The following is a 24,697-nucleotide window of genomic DNA, read 5'->3' on the forward strand; positions in this document are numbered from 1 at the left end:
GCTTTTTTCAGCTGGAAGGAAACCTGGAACTGTAGCATTGTAGGCAAGCCTGAAGTACAGGCTTGCAGCCTTCAGTCTAGCTGTTTGGTTGACAGGCCAGAGTGAGGAAGAAAAACAGCAGAAAACAGAATTTCATCTGTGAAGTTACTAGGTAACAGCAGATTAGAACAGAAAGGAGACACTGAAATTAGAAAATGAAATAGTCTGCAGAAGGAATAAAGGTGGGCCTTAACTTTTGTTTTTCCTCAAAGCAAAGCCAACATGAGAAATTTCTGTCTTTTTACTGTTAATTTCAGTGAACTTAGTTAAGGAAAACACTTAGGTGAATACATTTGGTTTTTTCCCCCAGCTGTTTTAAAGTAAATTCTGAAGATGCCCAATACCTTTATGATGCCCTTTTTGACATTAATAGCACTGATGTCTGTACATTCTTTACTCAGTTTTGGAGGTGCATCAGTTTTCAAGAGACGCAAGTGTGGCTGAGGCCTGGCTGCTGGGGCAGGAGCCCTACCTATCCAGTCGTGAAATAGGTCAAAGTGTTGATGAAGTGGAAAAATTAATCAAGCGGCATGAAGCATTTGAGAAATCTGCAGCTACTTGGGATGAGAGATTTGCAGCACTGGAAAGACTGACCACGGTGAGTGCTTTAGACAAGAAGAACTCCTCTTGGCCATTCCCATTGTGGTGTCAGCTGATTGTTCCTAGTAGCTTCCCAATACCACCAACCTAATCTCCATTTGTTGATGCTGTGGAGGGCCAACCAAGGCTGACCACCCAGGGCCTGAAGTTTCATGTTCCCAACAATACTAAAACCCTCTTAGGTTCATTTGAGCTCAACAGCCTGCAAAGAGAGCTTAAGTGGTAAATGACCTTAGTAGTCTACAAGAGCTGTCGGAGGCCCAGGAGTGATGACCCAGAAGCAAATTCTAGAGTTGAGTGGTTTGCCCTGGCTCTCTGATGTACAGGCCATACTGCTAAAAGGGAAGGGAGATGCTGAGGAACGAAAACCCAGATCCAAACTCTTGAAAATATTTTCAGTTCAAGAGGACAGCATGGCGAGGGGAGTTCAACAAAAATGTTTGTTGTGTTTTGGCCTCCAGTACAAGGCTATATTTTCCCCTAGAAATACACAAACAAAACAAAACAAACAAACAAAAAAACACCAAAAACCATTTTCATCAGAGCTGAAATGGCAGCAATTAATGCTTGGAGAGTATCTCTAGAGAACAATCTTTAGACACTAAAATTGAAATTGCTTGATTTTTAACACTCACTGAACATCACAGCTGCAGACAGTGAATTGGAGTTTCATAGCATCTTCAAAAAGCAAGCTGTTTTTTATTTTGATGGTTAATTACAGGGATTCCAATGTGAAACATTTTACTTTTGTGTATGTCAAGCAGACAAGAGGATGTCACTTTTAAATATTTTGATAGCTTGGGATACTTTGCTTTTTTGTTTTGTTTTGTTTTTTTCTTTTTTTTCTTTTTCTTTTTTGTTTTAATTAAATGAATTAGGTAAGATACCTGGACATAGCAAGCAACTGCACAGGAACTCCATTTAATGTTAGAGTCTGATGCTCTGTGACTTAGTGCCATATCCAGTGCAACAAACTTTAAATAATTAATACTTTTAAAGACCTGTCCCTTCAAATTTTATGCCAATAAACTTTAATTTCAGTAAAGTTTCAGAAAAACGTAGGGTGTTGTTCACAATGTAGGGTGTCTGATTCAAACTCTGTTTCTCAGAATCACAGAATCACCTAGGTTGGAAGAGACCTCAAGATCACCCAGTCCAACCTCTGACCTAACACTAACAGTCCCCACTAAACCATATCCCTAAGCTCTACATCTAAGCGTCTTTTGAAGACTTCCAGGGATGGTGACTCCACCACCTCCCTGGGCAGCCCATTCCAATGCCTAACAACCGTCTCAGTAAAGAAGTTCTTCCTAACATCCAACCTAAACCTCCCCTGGCACAACTTTAGCCCATTCCCCCTCGTCCTGTCACCAGGCACGTGGGAGAACAGGCCAACCCCCACCTCTCTACAGCCTCCTTTAAGGTACCTGTAGAGAGCAATAAGGTCGCCCCTGAGCCTCCTCTTCTCCAGGCTGAACAAGCCCAGCTCCCTCAGCCGCTCCTCGTAGGACTTGTTCTCCAGGCCCCTCAACAGCTTCGTCGCCCTTCTCTGGACTCGCTCGAGCACTTCCATGTCCTTCTTGTAGCGAGGGGCCCAAAGCTGAGCACAGTACTCGAGGTGCGGCCTCACCAGAGCCGAGTACAGGGGGACGATCACCTCCCTAGCCCTGCTGGTCACACTGTTTCTGATACAAGCCAGGATGCCGTTGGCCTTCTTGGCCACCTGAGCACACTGCTGGCTCATATTCAGCCGACTGTCCACCAATACTCCCAGGTCCTTCTCTGCCTGGCAGCTCTCCAACCACTCCTCTCCCAGCCTGTAGCTCTGCTTGGGGTTATTGCGCTCCAGGTGCAGGACCCGGCACTTGGCCTTGTTGAACTTCATGCAGTTGGCCTCAGCCCATCGGTCCAGCCTGTCCAGATCCTCCTGCAGAGCCCTCCTACCCTCGAGCAGATCGACACACGCACCTAACTTGGTGTCGTCTGCGAACTTACTGAGGGTGCACTCGATCCCCTCATCCAGATCATCGATAAAGATATTGAAGAGGACTGGCCCAGTACTGAGCCCTGGGGGATGCCACTAGTGACTGGCCTCCAGCTGGATTTGACTCCATTCACCACAATTGTTTGGGCCCGGCTACCCAGCCAGTTTTTTACCCAACAAAGTGTTGTTCTTCATTTGTAGTAGTGCCCCTGAAAATTGACTGAGATGCAGTGCTTTAACATGCACAAAAATGTTTCATTTCTCAGTTGGAACTGCTGGAAGTACGTCGACAACAGGAGGAAGAGGAGAGGAAGAGACAGCCGCCTACTCCAGAGCCAAGCCCAAAGGCTGCAGAGGATGCAGACTCCCAGCAGCAATGGTAAGCCCACGATGCAGGAATCTGAACTGCATGCTTCACGTGTCAGGATTCTCAGGGTGAAGATGTGTTGTAAAGGGGGAGCCTGGAGGTTGCGTGGTTTTGTGATGTGACCCTTTTTAGAAGACTTCATGGACGTAGCTGATGGGGACCTTTCCCAGAGATCTCAATTCACTGCTAGGTTGAATGTTCCAATTTTTCACCATGAAGCAGTTCCTACTGTTAAGACGTACCTGGCCTTCAAGTAAAAGTGCTGTTTATACACCTTATACACCCTGTGTGTTATTAATTAAAATTTCTGAACAATCTTTGCTTTCTCCTTTAATGAGCATCTGTTACGGATGGATTTTAAGCTGTGTCCATGTAACATTAACATTTATGAAATTATGTGTATAACAGGAGACTTTGTGAGATAGTAACCATCATGAAAGCCTATTTTGATCACACTTAAGCATTGGATTTATTCAGCTGGGCATTTCTTTATTGCAGTAGGCTTCTGCCCTTGCAAGTGGAAACCTTTTAAAGGCATTGCTTTTATGGTGTTGTTAACAGATGATTTGGCAGTTTTTAAGAGCTTGCTTGAATTTGAGATATGCAAAATTCAGTAGGAAAATCTTTTTTTTGTGAAAAAGATCTGTGACTTTCAAGATCTTAGTATCTTTTCTTTTTCCTTTCTCAACAGGGATGGAACAAAAGGAGAACAGGTTTCCCAAAATGGTTTGCCATCAGACCAGGAATCTCCACGGGTTAGTTACCGCTCCCAAACCTACCAAAACTACAAAAACTTTATTAGCAGACGGACAGCCAATGACCGATCATGGTCTGGACTGTGACATACAGAAACATTTGCAGCAAAAGACACCTTTTTTTCAGTATGGTTTACTGGTTCTGGTTTAATCTTTTGGCTTCAGATTTCCCTGCTGCTTTTCTCTTCCTTCCCATCAGTTGATTTTATTTAATTAGCAGCCCCTTGGAGATATATTTTGTTTCACTTTAATCCTTGTTTATTTCAGTATCCTCACTGACACTCAGTTGCTTTAAGGTGACACATTTATTTCATGTTATTTACTGTGAGTTTTTCATGTCATTAATAGTATTAAGATTTTCCAGCTAAACCGTCTTTTATATGAGTAATTGAGATTTAATGAGATTACATCCTAATGAAGAAGAGAACTAGAACCTGACAGGTATGACGCATCGAGTTATACTAACAGGTTTCAGCACGGCAACATTATTAAATCAGCTGCATTAGAAAGTGAGTTATTCACAAGGCCAAAGACAATACACACAAGTGAGCTCAGTAGAAAAGGCTGGGAGGGAGGGGAGTGTTGTAACTACCAACAAATTAAAAGCCTTAAGGTTAGCTTTATAACATTCCATGCAGATGGATTCATTGACTGCAGATAAAAATAAACATGAAATAAAACAATAAAACATAGTTTCTAGATTTATCTTGGAATTTAGTCCTTCTGAAGAGTTGTGATCTTGCTGACTATCTGTTTTGGGGCCCCATTTTCCCTTGGAGAATTTACGCAACAGCAGTTCTGTTGACTGACATTGGAGCTACAGTGGTACAAATGAGATTAGGATGCAGACCCTTATTGAGAGATTGTGACACTTTTCTTTGAAAGTGAAATAAAGTACATTGGTCTAAGATCCCAGCTCTGTATATTCTATAGATCTAGGCTGAATAGTCAATTCATTCCTTCTTAACAGAGGAGGTTCTAGTGGAGTCAGGATGCATGGCAATACTCTTAAATGTGCAACCATAGAAATAACAGTAAATATGTATGTTTATTTAAAGGAACACAGTAGTTGAAAACTGGCCTATCTCTTCATTACCTTCCTGCAAAGCCTGCTTGTTCCAATTGATGCTCTGAATTGTAGTAAAAACTGGCACTTCTCTGTCATGTTTTTGAACCTCACTCTCTGAGATCATAGTAAACACAAGAAGGGCTCCTGGCAGGCTCACATCAGCAGGTATTAGAACTTCTACCATTACCACAAAGGAAATAAAGGTCCCAGTCTAGGACTCTGGGAGGAACTGCCTTTTAGCATACGCTTACCTTTCAGATCATCCATCCCAGTTACTTCTGGGTCTTCACACAGACTCTGTTAACGCTGTTGGATAATAAGCAGTTCTGTCTTTTTCTTTCTTTTAAATAAAGCCTTTCAGTCCATCTTCAGTATTAATGAGGAAGTGAGATGAGTGTTTTACATTCTAATGTTTATGAAATTATATGTAGTTGTGGCAAGGAATATGAATCCCAGATCATTATCACCTTGCTGGTTACCACAGTCTTATACATCACCTGTTTGCTTCATTTTTTATTTCATTGCCATGATACATAATGCATTTCCATGTTAATCTTTGCCATCCGCACTTCACAGTCTTTCATGAGAGCTTTTTAGGTCAGTTCACTGAATCTTGTGTTGCAATACATCAGATGTACACGGCTGTATTATTTCTGACTTGAGGCATGAAATATGCTGTAGTTGATCAGATTTTCTCTGACAACCAGCTGAGCAATGCAGCTATATCAATCTGTATTGGCTAAGCTCATAAGAGAGGTGGTTGAAAGGATGTGCTTCAGTAATTGTACTTTTACTGTAACTTGTCTTTCTACTTCATGATGCATGTTTTTTTTTTCTTTTGTCAGGATAACAAGATATATATTCTTAATGCTTTTTAAATTTTCATATAAAATCATGCAAATGATCTGGTGACTATTTACACCAGTCTGGTCTGTGTGCCTTTACGAGTACGACAGTTCTCAGAGCAGTTTAGCTGTAGCTTCAGATACCACAGTTTCAGAAGCCTTCAGATGTATTCTGGCTAAAAGTTTGTAAAGGTAATTTATATAGATACATGTTTTTACTTGCATTAGTCCTCTTCTATATAGAAATGATACATGATTAAGAAAAATTAATTACGTCATCAGTTAAGGTCATCATTTTAGGCACAAGAAGTGTAAGATTTCACCAATTCAGTATGGCCTATGGTTCCGGCTTAAAACATTAAAATGATTACTTATGCCAGAACAATATACAAGCTGTCATCCATTTGCATCTGAAAAGGCAAATATGTCTATTATTTAAGCTGTGGTGCAGAGACTTAAGTTGATGACCTGTACTTAATGTTGCTTCAAGCACTATGAAAATCAAAGGGATGTCTCCAGTCATTGTCACCGGCTGTCTTGTTGCATGTTATACAGTCCTGACTTAAATATACCTCAAGAGTAGTCTCTAGCCACTAAAGAACTTGCAACTAACCTCTCAGTCACGATTAAGAAAACTGTATTCATGTACGTGATAACTGTTTTGTTGTAACAGTACAGTTTGCTATTAATGTTTGTCCTCTGTTGCGTTGTCTTTGCATGCCCAATGCATGTTTCCATTAAAATTTGTTTAGCTCCTGTTTTTCTCTATTTTCATGACACATTCTTTGCATACCTGTTTATGATTCAGATTTATTTTGCTTGTTTTCTGTTAATTGTAGATAACACATGGAAAGGAAATAAAACCTGAAAGAGCATCAATAAAGCTTTTCATAGCCCTTTTACAATCAGCAGCATTTTAAGTAGATTTTACAGGTCTGATTGTGTAATTAGAGTTGGCAGTTACCATTTAAAACCGCAGGCTTGTAGATTGCAGCACTGAATTACATGTTACTTACCATAAAAACATTTTAAGTAGCTGTGCAGTGGCTGCTGTTATGGAACTTGTCTGTTTTACTTCAGATTAATCATTACAGGTACCCCAAAATCTGTAATATTTTCATGTCTTGTCTGTATCACTACAGAAAACATCCTACTTTCCACATTGGCTTAGCTAATAGGTAGTTCTGGATAGTTGTGCTGAGTCAGCTGTGGTCTATGTAGCATGCAGACTATACAAGTCTGCAGTAATTCTTTATTGCTGTTCACAAGTGCCTCGTGTATCTCAGACAGGGATCCTGTCAGTTTAAAAGAAGAGTGTGTTTGAAGTTCAGTAACAGTCAGTGGTCAGTAAAATTTTCAAAGGGCTCTCCTTTTTCTTTAATGTGGTATGTTGGCCATTGATCAGTGCTGGTGGTGATTAATTAATTAAACATTCTTTGGTGAATCACTGGTTGTGTGTTTCACTACCTGTGTTGCAGCAGCAGTGCTGGCAATGTTTGGATAATCTTCAGTCTCATCTATTTATTGCCCCCACCTCCTGCCCTCCTTTAATCAAATTTTTTGTTTTATTTTGAGATTTGAATATGAATAGCAGGGTTTGATGGCTCTGACTTAACCTAAGTTTGAAGAAGCAGCATCATTGATTTTTACTCCAGCTGGATAACACTAGATAGATCTTCAGTGCAGGGTAGATGTTCCTTTTGATAACTAGGCTGTCAGGCTACATGTCTTTAGGGACAGAGTAAAATAGAGATATGACTTGAAGTGGAATGTGAGCTGTGATTCTTTCCCTGTTTCAGTGATGTAGTGTCTGTACTCTGGAGATTTAGATTGCTTAAAGGCAGTTAACCAACCCTTCCCATATTCATAGCAAGTTGACACTTAGGTCTTTCTAGGTCAATATCTGAGGTACAAAGGTGTGAGGTACAACAATGTATACTTGGCAGGTGCAAGAAGTTTTAGACAACGGTGGCAAAATTTGGTTTGTTGCATAATAATTCGGCTGCTTTTGAATTGTCCGGGCTTTTTGCAGAAGTGGGAATGTCTAATTACTGTGCCATTCACAAATACCTGCTTGTCTGCATAAAAACAGTCCAGAATGTTTGTAATCTACTACAGCATTAGCAGCACTAAGCTTTAGTAACTTGCTAATAATAATAATACACACTGGTTGTGTAACTCCTGAGCTGCTACCAAATGGCTCTACATGTTAAAGTAATGGTACAAGAAAAAAAAAAAAAAAAAAAAAAAAAAAAAAAAAAAAAAAAAAAAAAACTGGGACCAAGCTGCATTTCCAAAGTGTATAGCCATTAGGATTCCAATTTAAATGATTTTTGGATGAATGGCTCCTGAAGACGTCGACAGCTTGACCAGTCAGAGCTGCTGGAAACATGGCTGCTCTCTAGGCTATCTCGATCACAGTGCGACAGGCAACGCGATCAACAAAGCAAGTGATGGGCAAGGCCTTGGTTCTGTCTTTGTTTGGGGGTAAATAGCTGTGTGATGTTGTGTGACTGTGGTGGTTTTCAGTTCCTTTAACAAAAATCCAATCCACCTAATAATGAAAGTCTGAAAAAGACCGTGATAAAATGACATATGACCTCATTTCCCTTGTCTTTAAGATCCAATATCCTAACTGAGATGGTGGAGATGAAATGCATGGTGTAATCTCTCTAATTTCTGCATGTTTTGATTTTGTTGTGTCACTAGGGGAATGGGGAAAGTGGGAAAGGAGCTTTTACAGAAACAAATTCTGCGAATTTTTGTAAATGCTCCTGGGCAATTTTGACATATTTTTCTGTTGACATACAGCTAATACCTTTTATAGACTTTTTATGCCCCAGTAACGTTATAAATGTATTTAAGGTGGCTGATGTGTATAACTTCTACTGTTCCTCTCAGGTTCGCAGAAAGTGTGATTGTTACTGTTCCAAACATTTGAGCACTTAGCAACAGAACTGAATGCTCTCATTTTAGGAATAACAATATATAAAAGAATATGAATTGACTAGCAGAGCAAAGCACAGTAAAACTCACACTGTGAAGTTTAGCAGTTCTTATATTCCTGTCTCTCCACCTATAAAATGAATACTAATCCATTCATACCTTCTAATTTCCTTGGCCTTCTGTGTCTCCATGGAATGTGAGAAAGATTTTATTGGCCTGTGTCATTCTCCAGGCAAAGTTTATACACAGCCACGTTGTGCAGGGGAACAGATTAACTGCAAGAAACCTCGGTGTCATGAGGCATCTAGCTGAACATTTCTTCCACTGTTCCTAGGTGGCAGAAACTGCAGAAACAAATGAAATGGTCAATGGAGCTGCAGAACAGAGGACAAGTTCAAAGGAGTCTAGTCCTGTTCCTTCTCCAACGGCAGACCGCAAAGCCAAGGCTGCCATTCAGGCCCAGACTGCTGCTACCCTACCAGCCAAAACACAGGAGATTCCTTCAGCTCAGATGGAAGGCTTCTTACATCGTAAACATGAATGGGAGACACACAGCAAGAAAGCCTCCAGCAGGTAGAGTATTTGATGCTTAATGCATATAATTGCATCCAAACTCACTGTGATATAAGATGGTAAATGTTACCACTGTTGTTATTGTCTTCTCACAGCTCCAAAGTACTTTCCAAGCTTATGCTCATGTTGTTCTAGGAACGGTATATACATGATCAAAAAGTATATTCAGTGAAGTTGCTATCTCATGATACATGGTAGAGAATGCAGTATTAGCCACACTTAGAAGGTGGAAAAGAGATGCATAAAGATACCATGATTCTCCCACTTCACATGATGAATTCATGGCAGTAGTGGGATTTGATTCCAGATCTCTTGAGTTGTACGTTACTACAAGAAAAGAAAAACATGTAGGTGTGAGAACAGAAACGTCCATATTCTTCTGACATCTGTTTGCACATTAGCACTTTCCACCTACACTGTAATCTGTTTAGAAGAGAAAAGCGGGTGAAGATGATTTTGTGTGCCTTAGTCGAGTCCATTCCTGAGGACTCAATCCTGCAGTTCTCAAACAGGCAAATTTTTTGAGATTCCTGTCTGCAGTAGAAAAGCAGACACTGGTCCTTCATGAGCTGAGAAAGCTCTTGAAACCATAACTTGACTAAAAAGAAAAGTGTCAACTAGCAAGTAGTGAGCTACACCAACACCTGAGGGATTTGGTCAGAGCTGAGGTGCTCTGTAGAGCTCAGTGCAGCTCATGAGTTAGTAAGCTGCATTATAGTCCAACCACGAATTTTCTTCAGCTAGAGTGATTTCACAACAGAGAACTACTCTGGGGCAGTGACAGTCACAAGTACTAATATCTAGAGACTCTTATTTCTAGTAATTGATCTTTATAGTTATATTAGAGAATGAAGTAGATGGTGTCTCTAAGAGCATTTTTAACAGTCAAGGATGTCATACGCAGTCTGTTCATTAGCTTGCAGCACAATGAGAATTCCTTCTGTAATAAAGCATAGCCATTAAAAGGTCAATCAGTTTTTCTCCCAAGGATGTAAACTGCATAGTCTGCCAAATAATCCACCCACTCTTAGGATATGCTAACATGCTATCACAGAGAGCTCTGGAAATCTATATTTCATTTGGCTCAAAGTCAGGGCTTCTGTCTTCAAGTCTTAAAGTAGTGCTTTTATGAGAGATTTTTTTTTAATCTGTGTTTTACAGACACAGGACATAGTATACTGTATTTCTATCCTCAGATTGAAGTGGTCTCTGTTTATCATAATGTAATCACTGTGTTCAGTTTCTCCAGTTTTGCAAGTAAGAGCAGTAGACTGACAAGTATTTTTGTTATTTTCCATGTCCTGAAGATCATGGCATAACGTGTACTGTGTCATAAACAACCAAGAAATGGGCTTCTACAAGGATTCAAAAGCTGCTGCTTCTGGCATTCCCTACCACAATGAGATTCCTGTCAGCTTGAAAGAAGCAGTCTGTGAAATAGCAGTCGATTATAAAAAGAAAAAGCATGTCTTCAAGCTAAGGTAAATCTGTCCAAGCATCTTTATGTTAGCCTAAGTTGTGGTGGGTATGTTCACTTGACAAATTCATTGGCAGGATCCAGCCCAAGAACTGATTGTGAATATTAACTGCAGAATCTGCTTTTCTGAACAGGGTCTTCCCAACCCTGGATACATGGTCCATACCAAAGGTAGCAAGCACTATCAAAATAATCAGTGCACTTTATTTATGTCTGGGACAAGACTAGGTGTGTATTCCTAACACGAAGAGTCTGCATTTAAAAATGCTGAACTTTCCAGATATCAATGACATTTTCAGGTTTTGAACATGTAGTTGCAGACCATTCATACTGAAGTGTATGAAGTACTTAATGTTCAAAGGATTTAAAAAAAGCTTTTATTTCCAAAGTCTTGTGTTTGTTTTAATGATCAATCTTTTAGTGCCCACAGTTAAAAAAAAATATTTTACTAGTACACAGCTGTTAGGTGATTCTTTCAGAGGAGACTCAAAGTATGAACTGATCCCATTGTGGAATCCAAGATGGAATATTAAGTTGATATTGATGCAAGAATCCTCTAAATTTGATATAATCCATATTTAGGGAAACTTGCTGTTAGCCTTCTTGAACACAGCCTGCAGCTATGTGATTCATCCTCCATGTTATTTCAAACAACTCTGAAGTGATAATTTAAGAATAAGGTGTTCCAAATATGAACTTAGGCAGAAAAAGCAATTGCCCTTCCTTCCGTGTCACCTGTATCAGGTCTGTTGGGTAACTGCATGTACATGTAGCTTATTTTCTTCACTCATTCTCATTAGAATTCCCCAGAGAGTTATGCCGGCTCATCATGGCAAAACTCTTTCTCCAAGCTGAGAAGGAGAACACCTGAGAGGCTCAGTTCTGCAAGGGGTGAGGTCTCTGTAGATCTCACATGCAGGCAAGTCTCTCACTAAAAGGGCTAGTGGAAAATAAACTGGAAATATTTTCCTTTATTGTTTAAAGAAGAAATACAGGCATAGTTACATTCTTCCAAGTGTCTTAATTTACATTAATGTTATTTTACTGATTAATACTTAATTTCATTTCATAAATAGATTTTAAAATGCTTTCATTTTCTGGGGAAAGCTCAGGAAGCCTGCAATGCCGTTCCCACTGACTCTGCTTCTGACTTGTTTCAATGCCTGAAGTTATTCAGTCCTTTTTTATTAATATGTCTTCACATAAATCATTTCCTATATTCCAGTTAAACTCCCTGAGTAAAATCAGCAGAGAAAGCAGCAGCAGCTACTCATGAATAATATACAGTACAGTATCTTGAGTCACCATCACAGTACTTACGACAGCAGGGCAGCTGCAGAATTTTGACAGGTTTCTACAAAAGCAGTGAAAACTCTGGGTGTTGTTTGTGACTTCTGTCTTTTTAAAGTATTGAATAAACTTCTATACTATCGTTTCCAAAAGAGAAGAGATCTGCCTGAAAGAGCAAGTACTGAAACAGCAGTCATCGGCTGCTGAAGATGGCAACCTCCCTCTGCAGTGCATCCTGACATACTGGAACACAACCACTATCATAAGCATGTATAGAGACCAGAATACAGTGTGTGTGGCTGCATCTGCATGATAGTATGAGATATTAAAACATTAGTTGTTGGAGTGTATTTGTGTGTATATAGATGTTATGACTGTCCCATACGTCTCAGTCTGATTACATACTGTAATTAAAAAAGCATGAGTTGTACCACTGTGATTATTACTAAACTAAATTTGTGATGGCGTTTTTTTTTGCAGATTGACTGATGGCAATGAATACCTCTTCCAAGCCAAAGACGATGTAAGTTTGTTTTTCTCACTATGCATTACTGATGTGGAATCTGTGCTGTTGTACAACTGGGAAAAAAATGGAAAGAGCTGGGGATACACTTTGATTTCCTGGTCTTGAATCATGTATGAATATGTGTGTTACGTTTAGATTCAGAAGCTCACACAGACAAACCAGGGCTTCTCAGATACAAGGTACAGGTTGTAGTAGACAGCCCCTGCCAGATGATGAGTTAGGACTGTGTTTAATTTCCCACTTCTATCCATTCCCCATCTCCAGTGTTGAATGAATGAGAGAGAATGTGGTGCGTGGATTTTAACAGCTTTCTACCTTTGGGTCTTCTTGAAGGAGGAGATGAACACGTGGATTCAGGCCATCACATCAGCTATCTCATCTGATAAAATCGAAGTGTCCCCGACCACTCAGAGCACTCCAGCTTCCAGCCGTGCCCAGACCCTGCCTGCCAGTGTCACGATAACCAGCGAGTCCAGTCCTGGCAAGAGGGAGAAAGACAAGGAGAAAGACAAAGAGAAAAGATTCAGCCTTTTTGGTAAAAAGAAGTGAACTCCATCTCCACACACTGCACTTCTCTGACCGTTCCAGTGGAATTCCAGCATGCGAGCTCAGAACCAATACGTTACTCTCTGTGCCTCATGTTCCTCAATGTGATTGACATTTTTTTATTTATAGAGCGTTTTAAAATAAAAAGCCAACAAAAAAGAATCTAAAGTTACAAATGTGTATGAGGTGCATTGGGCAGCTTCTGTAGGAGAGGGAGGACCAGGTTTGGGGGTTTGTTTTTGTTTTTTTTTTTAAATGAAGTTAATGTAGATTAGATCTTAATATTTAAACTGTTCCTCAATTTTGTGAGGCTGTCTTGGAAAATAACCCACTCCTAGTGCTATTGGTATGCAAGGCAGCGGTGCTTTCGAATCTACTGTGCACATCAAAAAACAATGTACAAATTTTCAAAAATGTTCACTTCCATTTAAGGTTGTTATGCTGAGTCTTGACTAGTAGAGCCTCCCATTACAATTCTAACATTTATTAAAATGATAGTGTATTATCTTTGCTGTAACAGAGTGCAGGTATGCATTAACTTACAGACAAACCATTTATATCCTGGCATTGGTTATTAACACAACCTGAAGCTTTTCTGCATCAAGTACGACAGATAAGAATGTTGGTGTATGAGATGGATTAGCAGGCTGATACAGTTTTAAATAATCTGTAATTTCAAATTTTTTTTTTGCCGAAATACATTATATTGTATGTTTCAGATAATTCTAGTACAAAGTATAATAAGACTAGATGTATAATAAACCCTTTAAAATCATTGATAAGTGTAAAAGTGGAACTGAAGCATTTACTGGAAAAGTAATGTTACTCAAATGGTTACTTGCTTGTCAGCTACAGCACTGTGTGTTATAATTTTGCTACATTACCTTGCTATTTGATACATAGTGTGCATTTCTGTCACTGTAACTATTGTAATGAAAAATTTTCATCTTACTGCACAATCAAAAATTACATTTAATAGGAATGAACTTTCAATGACTGGGCCTGTAGTCAAGAGTAGTACTGGAACTGGCTTTCAGTTGTATTGAACTGTACCTCTAGACTTTTACCCTATCTGTTAAATATATGCTATGTCATTAAATGCTTTTAAAACTAAATATGCTGGTTAAGTTTCTTATTTCATTTCTGATAATGTTAAAACATAATTTTGAAAGAGGATCAAAAATAAAGTTATTTTAAAATGTCATCTCTCCTGTGCACTGAAACTAATGTCTTAATGTGTAATTCCATTTTCTGTGTGAAAATTCATACTGAAATAATTTCTTGTTTTCTCGCCACTTTTCCTTACCTTTCCTTTTCCTTCACTTCCCACCTGCCATCCCTTTCGTCCTGCCCCTCAGACTGTGCCAAAGAAAGAGAATAAAAGGAGAAGGGATGGAATTAAATCAATGTTGTATAAAATGTTTCAAGGTAGATTTTTTTTGTTGGAAAAAAATCCAACAGAAAAAAAAATGGAAGCAAGGGCTTGAGCAACTGAATGAGTTACCTGAATGTCTACCTGATTGACAGAAATATCCATGTATTAGTTTGCAGCAAATTATTTTAAGTAAGCCTTGTTCTCCAGCTTTCTCCTTACCTGTAGTAGTTTGCTCAAGTGCTTAAGCTCTCAGTAAATCAGGCAGTAAATTAATTTTATAATTGACTGAGATGTTGTTGTCCAGCCCAATTTAATTTCACTGATATTGTGTCAATTTTTTAAACATCACTCTCTTGAGATACAGCCGCCCTTGCTTTCCTGTGAGGACATAGATCTAATGCAGCTAAGGTGAGTTCCAAAGTTCAGCATTTCCTTGACCTTTTCAACATTTTGAAGACTTAGCATCTTTTCAGAATTTTCTTTAGGTTGGATGACATCTGGGGAACTATGTGAAAGGGGAAGTTCCCAGAAGACCAAATAGGAATTGAAAATTTAAAAATCACTGAAATATACAGAACCTGTTGTTGGGATTTTTTTGTTGTTGTTGTTTTTTGGTTTTTTTTTGTGAATACAATTTTAGATGGCAAGTACATACAGTGCAAACAAGCATGTCTAAACCAGTTTCTTGAACATATGACTAATACAGTGTCTTAATTCTTTTCGTAGATTGTACTGTTTTATGGATTCTCTTTTTTTTTCTGAAGTTATGGGTTATTAACTGAATATTCATGCATGAGTTTTTACTCCTGTCATAAAACATTGTTCCAGCCCAAATAGTAGTAAAATGTAGGATAATACCACCAGTCCTGTAAAAATGTAATAGAATAAAAAAACTGAGGTTTAATGTCAGAATATTAAACTCTTAGTTGATAAAAATGCATCAAAATGTTGATGTCTGTTGATGCCTTACTATATTTGTCACTGGAACGAAGCTATTACAATAGCTATGTCATTTAGAAGATCAATCTTTACTGCCAGTTGTGTGAGCAGTAATTTGGTTGATTATGCCTTCAGAATTCTGTTTTTCTTGCCTCTTACCTCAAGTTGTTCCTGAAAACTACTTGAGTAAAGTCCTTTCTGCTTAATAACTAATTTCAAGTTGCTGAGGAACAAGAGTGAATTCTGAAAAGTCTCACCTAGTTTCCCTTTTGAGTGTAATTTATAAGGGTGCAATTTCCATGCAGAGGGAATTGGTGGGACAGGAAGAGCATCCTCTGACAAAGCCAGGTCGAAAAGACAGGTCTTGGGTCAATATGATCCCATCCTGTTTAAATGCTGAATACCTTCAGCAGAGCTGCACATTTCGTGAAGGGGACAGGGCGCTTAACAGGTGCTGGAGCCACTGCAGAATTCAGGGCAGCCCTCTTTTGTCGTAGGTATGTTAGTTTCAGAAGGGGGTGCTTTTGTGAAGGATCTGCTGAAAAACGTTAAAGAAAACTAGTATGGATGACAGAAATGGGACTGAAATTGGGGCAGGTTGTTGCTGCCACTATTGTTAACTATTGGAGTGGTGCAATCCAAAGAGTTATACAGCCATCTCTAAACATGGTTCGGCCCTGTTGATGGATGGGGTCATACTCCTTCCGATTACCACACTGAAGAAAAATGAGGCTTTCTAGTACAGCTTCAGACTGTACCGCAGTTTCTTTTTGTTGGTACGTTTTCCCAGGTGATCCATTTTTAAGTTGCTTATGTTTTCTCTGGAGATGCATTGCAAAAGTAATACATATGTCGAATCTTAAACTTTCCAAAGAAAATTAATGGAAGCCAACTGCTTTTCAGGTACATTGCCACCATTGTTAGGGACACATCATCCCCTAGTCAGGACTGTCTGTTTTCCTTTTTTTGTCTTGGTGAGTGCTTTATATTGAAGTCCCAGCTGGGTTCACAGAGCTGCACCTGAATGTTCCTCCCTATATCCTCACGAATCATGTACAGTGAGGATAAAAACACCACAGTTTGTGAACCATGGGAATTAAGCATATGTTGAGTAGGAGGGTTTTCTTTTAGATTGATGCAAATAATCTATTAATCCATCTGTTCTGCATAGAGAATGGGTTCTGTTGTAGCGATCCACTCTGTATGGGGAAAATTAACGGTAAAAGTAACAGAAATGTATGATTAAATTCTGTTCCTGTGAAATACTGTTTTAGACTGTTTTTCACTTCACTGTGTTTCTCTTGATTGAGTTTGCAGAGAATGGACTTTAAATGTGTAGGGTCTTTATCAATATACTTTTGTAATAAATAGCTTGCAGGTCTAATACCATGATGCCTTTTATTTGTGGATGTTTTCATTTTTCTACCATTACTATGCATAGGTGGCTGTGTAAAAACAGAAACTTAACGAATTGGAACAAATTCAAAATAAAAAGAGGGGTACTGTGCTAAACGATACCCTTAATGTTCAAAAATTACTGTAAAAAAAACAGAACTCAGCTCTGTTGATGCTACAGCACTATCTGTAGACTGAACAACAGAGTACATCCTGACAAGAGGAATTGAAGTCCTCAACCAGCTGAAGAGGAAGAAGGGTTCAGCTTGTTTTCTATGGCCTGGTATCAAGAATACATATTTTGAGGTCAATCAGAATATAATGGTAAGGTAAGAAGGCAATGTGTTCCTAATGCAGCAAAGGACAACATTAGAATTTGAATTGTGCTTGTGACTATGTACATGCAGGCTGCGTGTTCTTCAGCAAGACTGGGATTTGCCTCATCTAATCGCATTCTTTGTTTCATAATAAACTCCCCATGGGTAGATGCCCAGATCCCCATGATCCAACAGAGCTCTCTGTTGCACATGCAACCAGTTGAGTTTATTTGCAAACTAAGCTGATTTAGTAGTTGGGCAGAAGGAGAACATAGCTAAGATAGGAATAGCAACACAGCCTTTCCGACTGTAATAATGAATGTCTGGCTCCTGTTGGTGGGAGCCAGACAGAAAGCTGAGCTGAAGATGTTTAGCACTCGACAGTTGTATTGAGGTTATCCTAATTCTCAAACTACAGTGATATGCTGCCTGTGGTGCACTTCACTCTACTGTTCATTTCACTTCTTCCTGAGCAGCTTGGGTTTACAAACTCGTTAGTGACCTGGCCAGCAAATTCCGCCTTTGATTTCTTTAATCTTGGTACCTCAGTTGCCCTGAGGGGCCCTTACAGCATTGAAACCTGGTTGTTAGCACTTTAACATTTAAAGCAGTAGACTTCGCATACATTGGTTGTTTTGTTTGTTTGTTTGTTTGTTTTGCTTGTTTGGTTGCTCTTTTTTGAGTAGCTTGATTGCAATATAAATTGCCGTCTCCTCCACTCTTCCCATTTGGTTATCTGAGAGCTGAGCTATTACAAGGCAGAAGCTGCAGCATGGCTGTGAGCACCCCAGTAACTACTGAAATGGAAGGGAAAATACAGCAGAGTAGTCTCCTCTTCAGTGTGTTCTTCCCAGCCCAGGCAACGCCCTTCTGCAAAGGTAAATCAGACACAGGAGCTGGGGCCTGTCCAGGGCAAGAGATTTCTGGCATAGGTAACTGCTAATGTGCCACAGAGCTATCATAAGTTGGAGCTGCCTGAGAAGTTGCCAGAAAGGTAATTTAAAGACAAAAGTACAGCCTGCTTATGATACCTAGCAGAAGCTTTCTCCCCAGAATTTTGAAAATACACCATAGTTTAGTACTTAGTATGTGCTTGCTAATTTAGTATTTATTCTTTTTTCCTTTAAGACAAAAAATCTAAACATCTGCCAAAAAAATGCAAACAGGCCTTCATGTCCAATTTAAAAAGATCCATTTTCTGCCAAATATTCACCTTAAAAATAAGTTTTGATATGTACACATATGTAATAAATACAATGGTTTTCTCATCTCCTGCTTTCTATTGTACAAAAGTTAAAAAATAAAAAAAATAAATAAAAGAAACAATGTTACTTTCTTCCTAGCATAATAATCATAATAGTTCAACACTTTCAGATAGATAGCTGGGCGGTTTTATTTTTGACTTCTTTTAAAGAACACTTCATATTTGTTTCATGTCTAGTGCTAGTTATTGTAGTAGAGAGCCAAAATTTCACACTGTATGTGATACATAACTGATCTAATAATGCTGGACCATCACTTACCTAGCAAGATATTGCCCCCAGTCTATGTATCCAAATATTTCTATATTTGGATATAAACAATATGATTGGGCAAGATCCTACTTTTTCAGGGCTTTACTTGTTTTTGTTCCTCCTCAATTTAAAATGTACCATAAAAACTCTATTTCCACATTAGGCAGTAATCATTTTTCAACACACAGATAGCAAAGCTTGCCAGTTTTAATTCATTCTGATTTTGCATGGCATATGAAACTAACATATCAAAAAAAAAAAAAGAAGCAAAGTATTCTTCAACATCCTTAAAAGACTCAAATAAGTTCATCAGTGCGCCTTGACCATGCTATCTCTGCTAAAACTTGTTTAACAGTAGCAATACTGTTCTGATTTGCCCCTTGTTCCACAGTCTGTCTAACGCAAACGGACATTTAACTCCAGCACATCATTCAGGTTAGTAAATTGATTTATAACGAATAACTCTTGGAATGCATAGAAAATATCTCAAGCCCTTTGTGGTCTGTAAATAATGCGTGTGCTGCTTTGGAGCATTTGTCCAATCCTAGATGTCAAATGCAATTAACCATTTTAGATAGTATTTCACTACCCAGAACACAAACAATAACCATAATGACATGGGTGATGGTTCTTTAAATTAACTGAGAAGACTGAAAGTTAGTGACATGCAGGCCCTATTTAACATGCTATAGATCTATGTTGTTTTTTATCAACAGTGATTTATTTATTTATTTATTTAATAACATAGTCTTGATTCTTCTATTTCTTCTTGCACAAACAAATGCTTGTGGCTGTGCATATCTACCTCACACAACTTAATTCAGTATTTTATAATTTAACACATGCATATCACATTAAGGTACTTCCGAAACATCTTATTCTGTCTTATCAAGCTGTAAACAGAGTATGTTTATTTGAATATGGGATAGAAAATGTTGTCTCTGTATGTTGAAAAGTAAAATATTAGTCTCGAATTGATTTAATTCACTAAGCAACAAACCTGCAGAAGGGCTAGTGCTTTAATCCACTTTTGTACTTAATGTCTTTTATGACTTCTAAGTAATAGAACAAAATACATTGTGGAATTATTCATTTTAATGTGTGATTTCTTGAATTATATCTCTCAATGAAATACCCAAGGAAAAATGTCAAGGTTTTTGTTTTTGCTTTTCCCATAGCGTTAGCATAATTTTAAATGGTCTATCTGATTCTTTCTGTACAATATGGATGAAGATAGTTAAGACTTGGTTCATCCTCTTCTAAGTCATAAACTGAACTCTCAATTTTTCATGAAGAACACTGCATCTGGTTCAACTACAGCTAACAGGCTAAGCAAACAGGACTAGCTTCTCTGCTGCAGTTACTTCACAGAGCTCTCTGTCTATACACAGCAGCACTCTCTGCGTGGTCAGGACCTAGCTGAGGAGTCGGCATTCAGCACATGAAGCTATAATCCATTTTCTCCCTTACTGCTGAATGTAATTTATCCCATTGTCAAGCATTTTTCTCTAGCCTTGTGACAGCAATTCAGTGAATTCTAGTGGATTATTGTTCTTTGCTTCAAAGGATTTTAAACAAGATTAAAGTAGAAATAAGGTGAGGTATAGAACAAAAACACAATTCAATATTGTAAATGCTGTAGTGTAGGTGACAAACAGTGAGAATAAAGAGAAATATATTGCAACATAGATCAACTAAATGCAAAAAGCAAAATAGTTAGGTATTTTGCTCCTTATTCAGCTTGTACCCTGTTGCTCTGCATTCTAACAACTGCCCAGCAGGGCTGAGATGCCTGGTATCATGTGCTAATGCTATCAAAGCAAATCTAGATTAGTTGTGTGCGCCATCACCTGTCATCTGAGTCTCCCAGCGCAGCCAAGGCAGCAGAGTAGCTTCACGCAGCCCACGTGATCACATCTGCAGTGTGTCATAATGCAGCATACGCAGTGTGCACCCGGAGCAGCCCGAGGGGGAGAGCCTCTGCTTCTCAGCCATCACACCTGCAGGATAGTCCAGAACAGATCAGGAAACTGTAAATGGCCTACTGTGTGAGATAATAGCAATTTAATCTATGAAGTATGAAATGAAAAATTTTGTGCTTATGTATCTATTTCATAATGAGTTTTCACTTGCTTTTTTGAGCTCAGCATGCTGATTAACCAAGTGACTGTGAGCATCAAAAACTATGACAGTCCAATTACACCTGTTTTTCTATGTATGAAATATTATTAATTTGCTTATTAAAATAATAAATCTCACAGTCTTTAAATTACATGAAATGCTGTGATGGTTCACGATGTTAGAACTGTAGAAAATGTTTGGGCCTAACATGAATTTTCTTACTAATACTGCTATTATTTTACTACCACACCTAGCTGAGGAAAACTGTCCCTTGTTGTCAGAGTACCATCATTATCCATGAGAGGTCACTCTATCCAGAGAGGTGCTTAGCTGTAAGAGATCTGCTCTCACCTGCACAATACACCTGAGTAATAAAGAAGTTTTTGGCACTCACCCTACTGGTCTTGACCATAAATTAGCTATTCATATCTAATGAGGCTAGATTCTGTACTCCTAAGGAAATGGAAGAAAAAAGATTGACAATGATTACTCACATCAATCCATATTTTTTTAAATGGCTGTTCACTACAATACCGTGAACAGGAAGAAAATGTGTTTCAAAATAAACTTGTTAAATATTTGTACTTTGTATTTTCTCACTGCAAAAAAAATTGGAAGTTTGCACTAGATTCTAACAGGGCAGAGACCATATCTTGGAAAACCAGGCAAATAATGTTTAAAACTTTATTGGTTTATTAATAAAAAATAAATAAATAATAGAATTGAACTCCACAAACAGTGGGTCCCCATCTTGAATATCATCAGCATGCTGAAATCACAGTGAAATAAAAAGCTGTTCCCCTCGCTACAAGAAGTACATCAAGGTGCTTGAGCGAGAGTCCAGAGAAGGGCAATGAAGCTAGTGAGGGGTCTGGAGAGCAAGTCTTACAAGGAGCAGCTGTGGGAGCTTGTTGAGGGATTTTTGAAACAGCAAGGAGACCATGACTTGCTCCAGCTGAGCAAACCAAGCCACCAGAACGACTGCAAGGGGTTCCCATGACGATGTTCCCTTACCGCCCCATTGAGGAATTAAAAATATTGTTGCCAACAGCTGGCTTCAAGGACAAGATCTGCATGACTGCTAATCACAAGGTTTTTTTGTTTGTTTGTTTGTTTTTTCTTGCACGTGGGGTTGTTTTCTTGCAGTTGTTTGTCTGAGTGCTTTCAACCAATAACCTTGTGTGAGATGTTATCCGCCCCTGCTAAATTTGCTATAAAAGTCAAGCTATTCGGGTAATAAAGAGAGAGCATGATCTGATCATACTGGTGTATGTCATGACTTTGGCTGTTCTTCCTGCTAACAGGAGCTGGGATTGTTTAGCCTGGAGAAAAGGAGGCTCAGGGGTGACCTTATCACACTCTACAGGTACCTTAAAGGAGGCTGTAGCAAGGTGGGGGTTGGCCTGTTCTCCCACGTGCCTGGTGACAGGACGAGGGGGAACGGGCTAAAGTTGCGCCAGGGGAGGTTTAAGTTGGATATTAGGAAAAACTTCTTTACTGAGAGGGTTGTGAGGCATTGGAATGGGCTGCCCAGGGCAGTGGTGGAGTCACCATCCCTGGAGGTTTTAAAAGATGTTCAGATGCAGAGCTTAGGGATATAGTTTAGTGGAGGGTTGTTTAGTGTTAGGTCAGAGGTTGGACTGGGTGATCTTGGAGGTCTCTTCCAACCTGGGTGATTCTGTGATTCTGAGAAACAGAGTTTGAATCAGACCACGTGTGAAATCTGAAAGTTAAGAAATGTTAGGGTGGTAAATTTAGCTTTGTTGTAAAGATCTGGATTATAGGAGGCTGTTGCTTCATTTTTAATATTTGATAGTTTTGATTAAATAAATGCTTTATTTATAGCAGATGAAATTGTTCTCAGAAAATATCATCTGTACCCATAACCACTGCCATGTATAAAACTTCAAAGAAAGTCCTACACTGGCAATCACCTAGTTGAAGAAATAGGAGGCGTACACAATAGAATTATATATATGGAATTATATAGAATTATAAATAATGGTAAGTCAGAAGTCAGTAACAGTCACTGCGGCCAGTGATGCCAGTACCAGAACACCAAAACACCCCCAGTAAAGCACACGATGCGCAAAGCTCATGTGCCTTGCTCTTTCAGCAGGATATAGCATGTAGAAATTTAAAGAATAGAAGTTGCCATCAAAAATCCTGCTGTTCATTCCTCCTTCTTCATTTCTTAATTATAAAGCAGAGAAGTTATTGGAGGAAGGGCCAACATTTTACAGAGCCCGTTGTGATCTAGATGATCAAAGGATGAGTATGTACTCTTTATTCCCTCTGGTTCTGTAGATTAAATGTAACCTGGAAACAGTCTGTACTATCCTTTCCACAGAGACTTATCTTTGAAATCCAGCTACTTTCTTTATCGCCTCATGGTAAAAGAAAGGCAGTGAAAACTATCCCAGCAATAGTCTTCTGAATAAAATGGAAAGATAGCACTATGTAATTCTCAAGAGAATGAAGAGCTGGATTCTCTTTACTTGGAAAAGAAATGTCAAATTTTAAAAGTTATGTAAACTTGTGGCAAGATGTAGGCATGTCTCAGATGAATCATCATAGGAAGGAAGCTGAGTCAAGTCAATGGCAGCCAGAATCCTTAGCTGAAAGGAAGGGGACACCTCCATCCTTCCTGTGACAGAAAAAATCCACAGTGATCTTTCCACGGTTTCTGTCGCAAGATCAAGATCTCTGTAATGGTGACAGTGGTTTTGAATAGATTGGTGAATTTCCATGAAAAGATTACAGAAAGACAACCCAAAATGCATGCCTGGGTAAAGGCTGGCAATAACCCATCAGAGATTATCCAGAAGACAGGTAGGTGACTTCAGGCAGGAGCTGCTCTGTGTCAGGCATGCAGAGGTTCTGCAGCTGTATGGTGTGCGCAGCCAGGCTGGGGCTCTGTGCACCACTCTGTGTGCTCTGTACCTCTGGGCTCTCAGCAGGGATGAGCACAGCAGACTAAGGCAGATGGTTTTATTGATCTGCTCTACGTGGCAGTCCTGGACTGCACTCAAGACATACAGCAAAACAAATACATTATGGTTGGTTGGTCGGGCTTTCTCTCTAGGCTAGGATTTGAAAGAATACAGTATGTCTGGTCCTTCAGAAATGAGCTTGCACCGAGTCTGAGGATGGAAAAGACTCACTTTTTTCACTTTTTTTCTGCTAAGACTATTTCTGGACAGATCCTAGCATTTCATCAATGCAAATCAGTATTTCCACCCACAAGAAATAAGAGCTTAGAGCCAATTCCCCTGTTATTATTTTGTAGTTAAATTGTAAAATCACTGAGAGGCATCAATCAGGACTGGATTAGCGTAATGCCAGGCAAAAAAACAAACAGAACTAGATCACAGTTCCTGTCTCTGATCCCTCCCCCTGCCAAGTTCTTATGGATTTTATATCATTTAAAAAATTATTTGCAGCTCAAATAGAAGGTGCCTATTTTGAAATACCAATTAATGTGCCTTCTCAGTGCATCTGCAGTACATTCATCCATAAAAAATGAGTTTTAAGTGGTATTTTGTGTAGGAAAGATCTAGGACATAACACAGATGTTTCTGGGAGGAAGAATCTCAGTGTTCATTATTAATCACAGCTCTCAGATATGTATAGAGTGGGCAGGATATATCACAGAGGAATAGAGTTAAACGGAGATGTGATGCTTTTTGGCATCTATACCAGGCACGCTTTAAAAGAAACAACCAAACACAAAAATCCCAAACCCCTCATGAACAGCAGCAGCAAATGGTCACTTCGGCAGAGGGTGAGTGATAAATGTCATTCAGACAATAGTCATACAGAATGCCATTATTAGTCGTATTTCATCTAATAATAATAACAATGAAACAGGGACTGAAATAAGTTAAAAAGTCACCTACCTGAGCAAGACAGGCACACTCTACTAAGAGTTAAAACAGAAAATATTTGGAGGCAAAAACAGTGGATGGTTGGGTGTCTGCGCATGCTTGTTCATGACAACGGTTTTCAGACCTTATAAA

General features: G+C 39.0%; 1 protein-coding gene and 1 long non-coding RNA gene across 7 annotated transcripts in view; one reads left to right on the forward strand and one right to left on the reverse strand.

Moving 5' to 3' along the window:
* Nucleotides 1-14,221, forward strand: part of SPTBN1 (spectrin beta, non-erythrocytic 1) — a 138,136-nt gene extending 123,915 nt beyond the window's left edge. For all 6 annotated transcript variants that reach the window (XM_068675237.1, XM_068675236.1, XM_068675235.1 and 3 more), the window contains 7 exons: nt 441-637; nt 2,890-3,002; nt 3,682-3,745; nt 8,940-9,178; nt 10,486-10,659; nt 12,426-12,468; nt 12,805-14,221. In XM_068675237.1, coding sequence (XP_068531338.1) covers nt 441-637; nt 2,890-3,002; nt 3,682-3,745; nt 8,940-9,178; nt 10,486-10,659; nt 12,426-12,468; nt 12,805-13,020 — 1,046 coding nt within the window. In that variant the 3' untranslated portion in view covers nt 13,021-14,221. The remainder of the gene's footprint in view (nt 1-440; nt 638-2,889; nt 3,003-3,681; nt 3,746-8,939; nt 9,179-10,485; nt 10,660-12,425; nt 12,469-12,804) is intronic.
* A 101-nt stretch (nt 14,222-14,322) lies between these two features.
* Nucleotides 14,323-24,697, reverse strand: LOC137853189 (uncharacterized). The gene is made up of 3 exons (XR_011094309.1): nt 24,578-24,697; nt 20,408-20,557; nt 14,323-14,376 (listed from the first exon to the last, which is right to left on the reverse strand). It is a non-coding gene; the product is annotated as an uncharacterized lncRNA (long non-coding RNA).

The sequence above is a fragment of the Anas acuta genome, chromosome 3 (genome assembly GCF_963932015.1).
Source record: "Anas acuta chromosome 3, bAnaAcu1.1, whole genome shotgun sequence".
In the NCBI taxonomy this organism is placed as follows: Eukaryota; Metazoa; Chordata; class Aves; order Anseriformes; family Anatidae; genus Anas; species Anas acuta.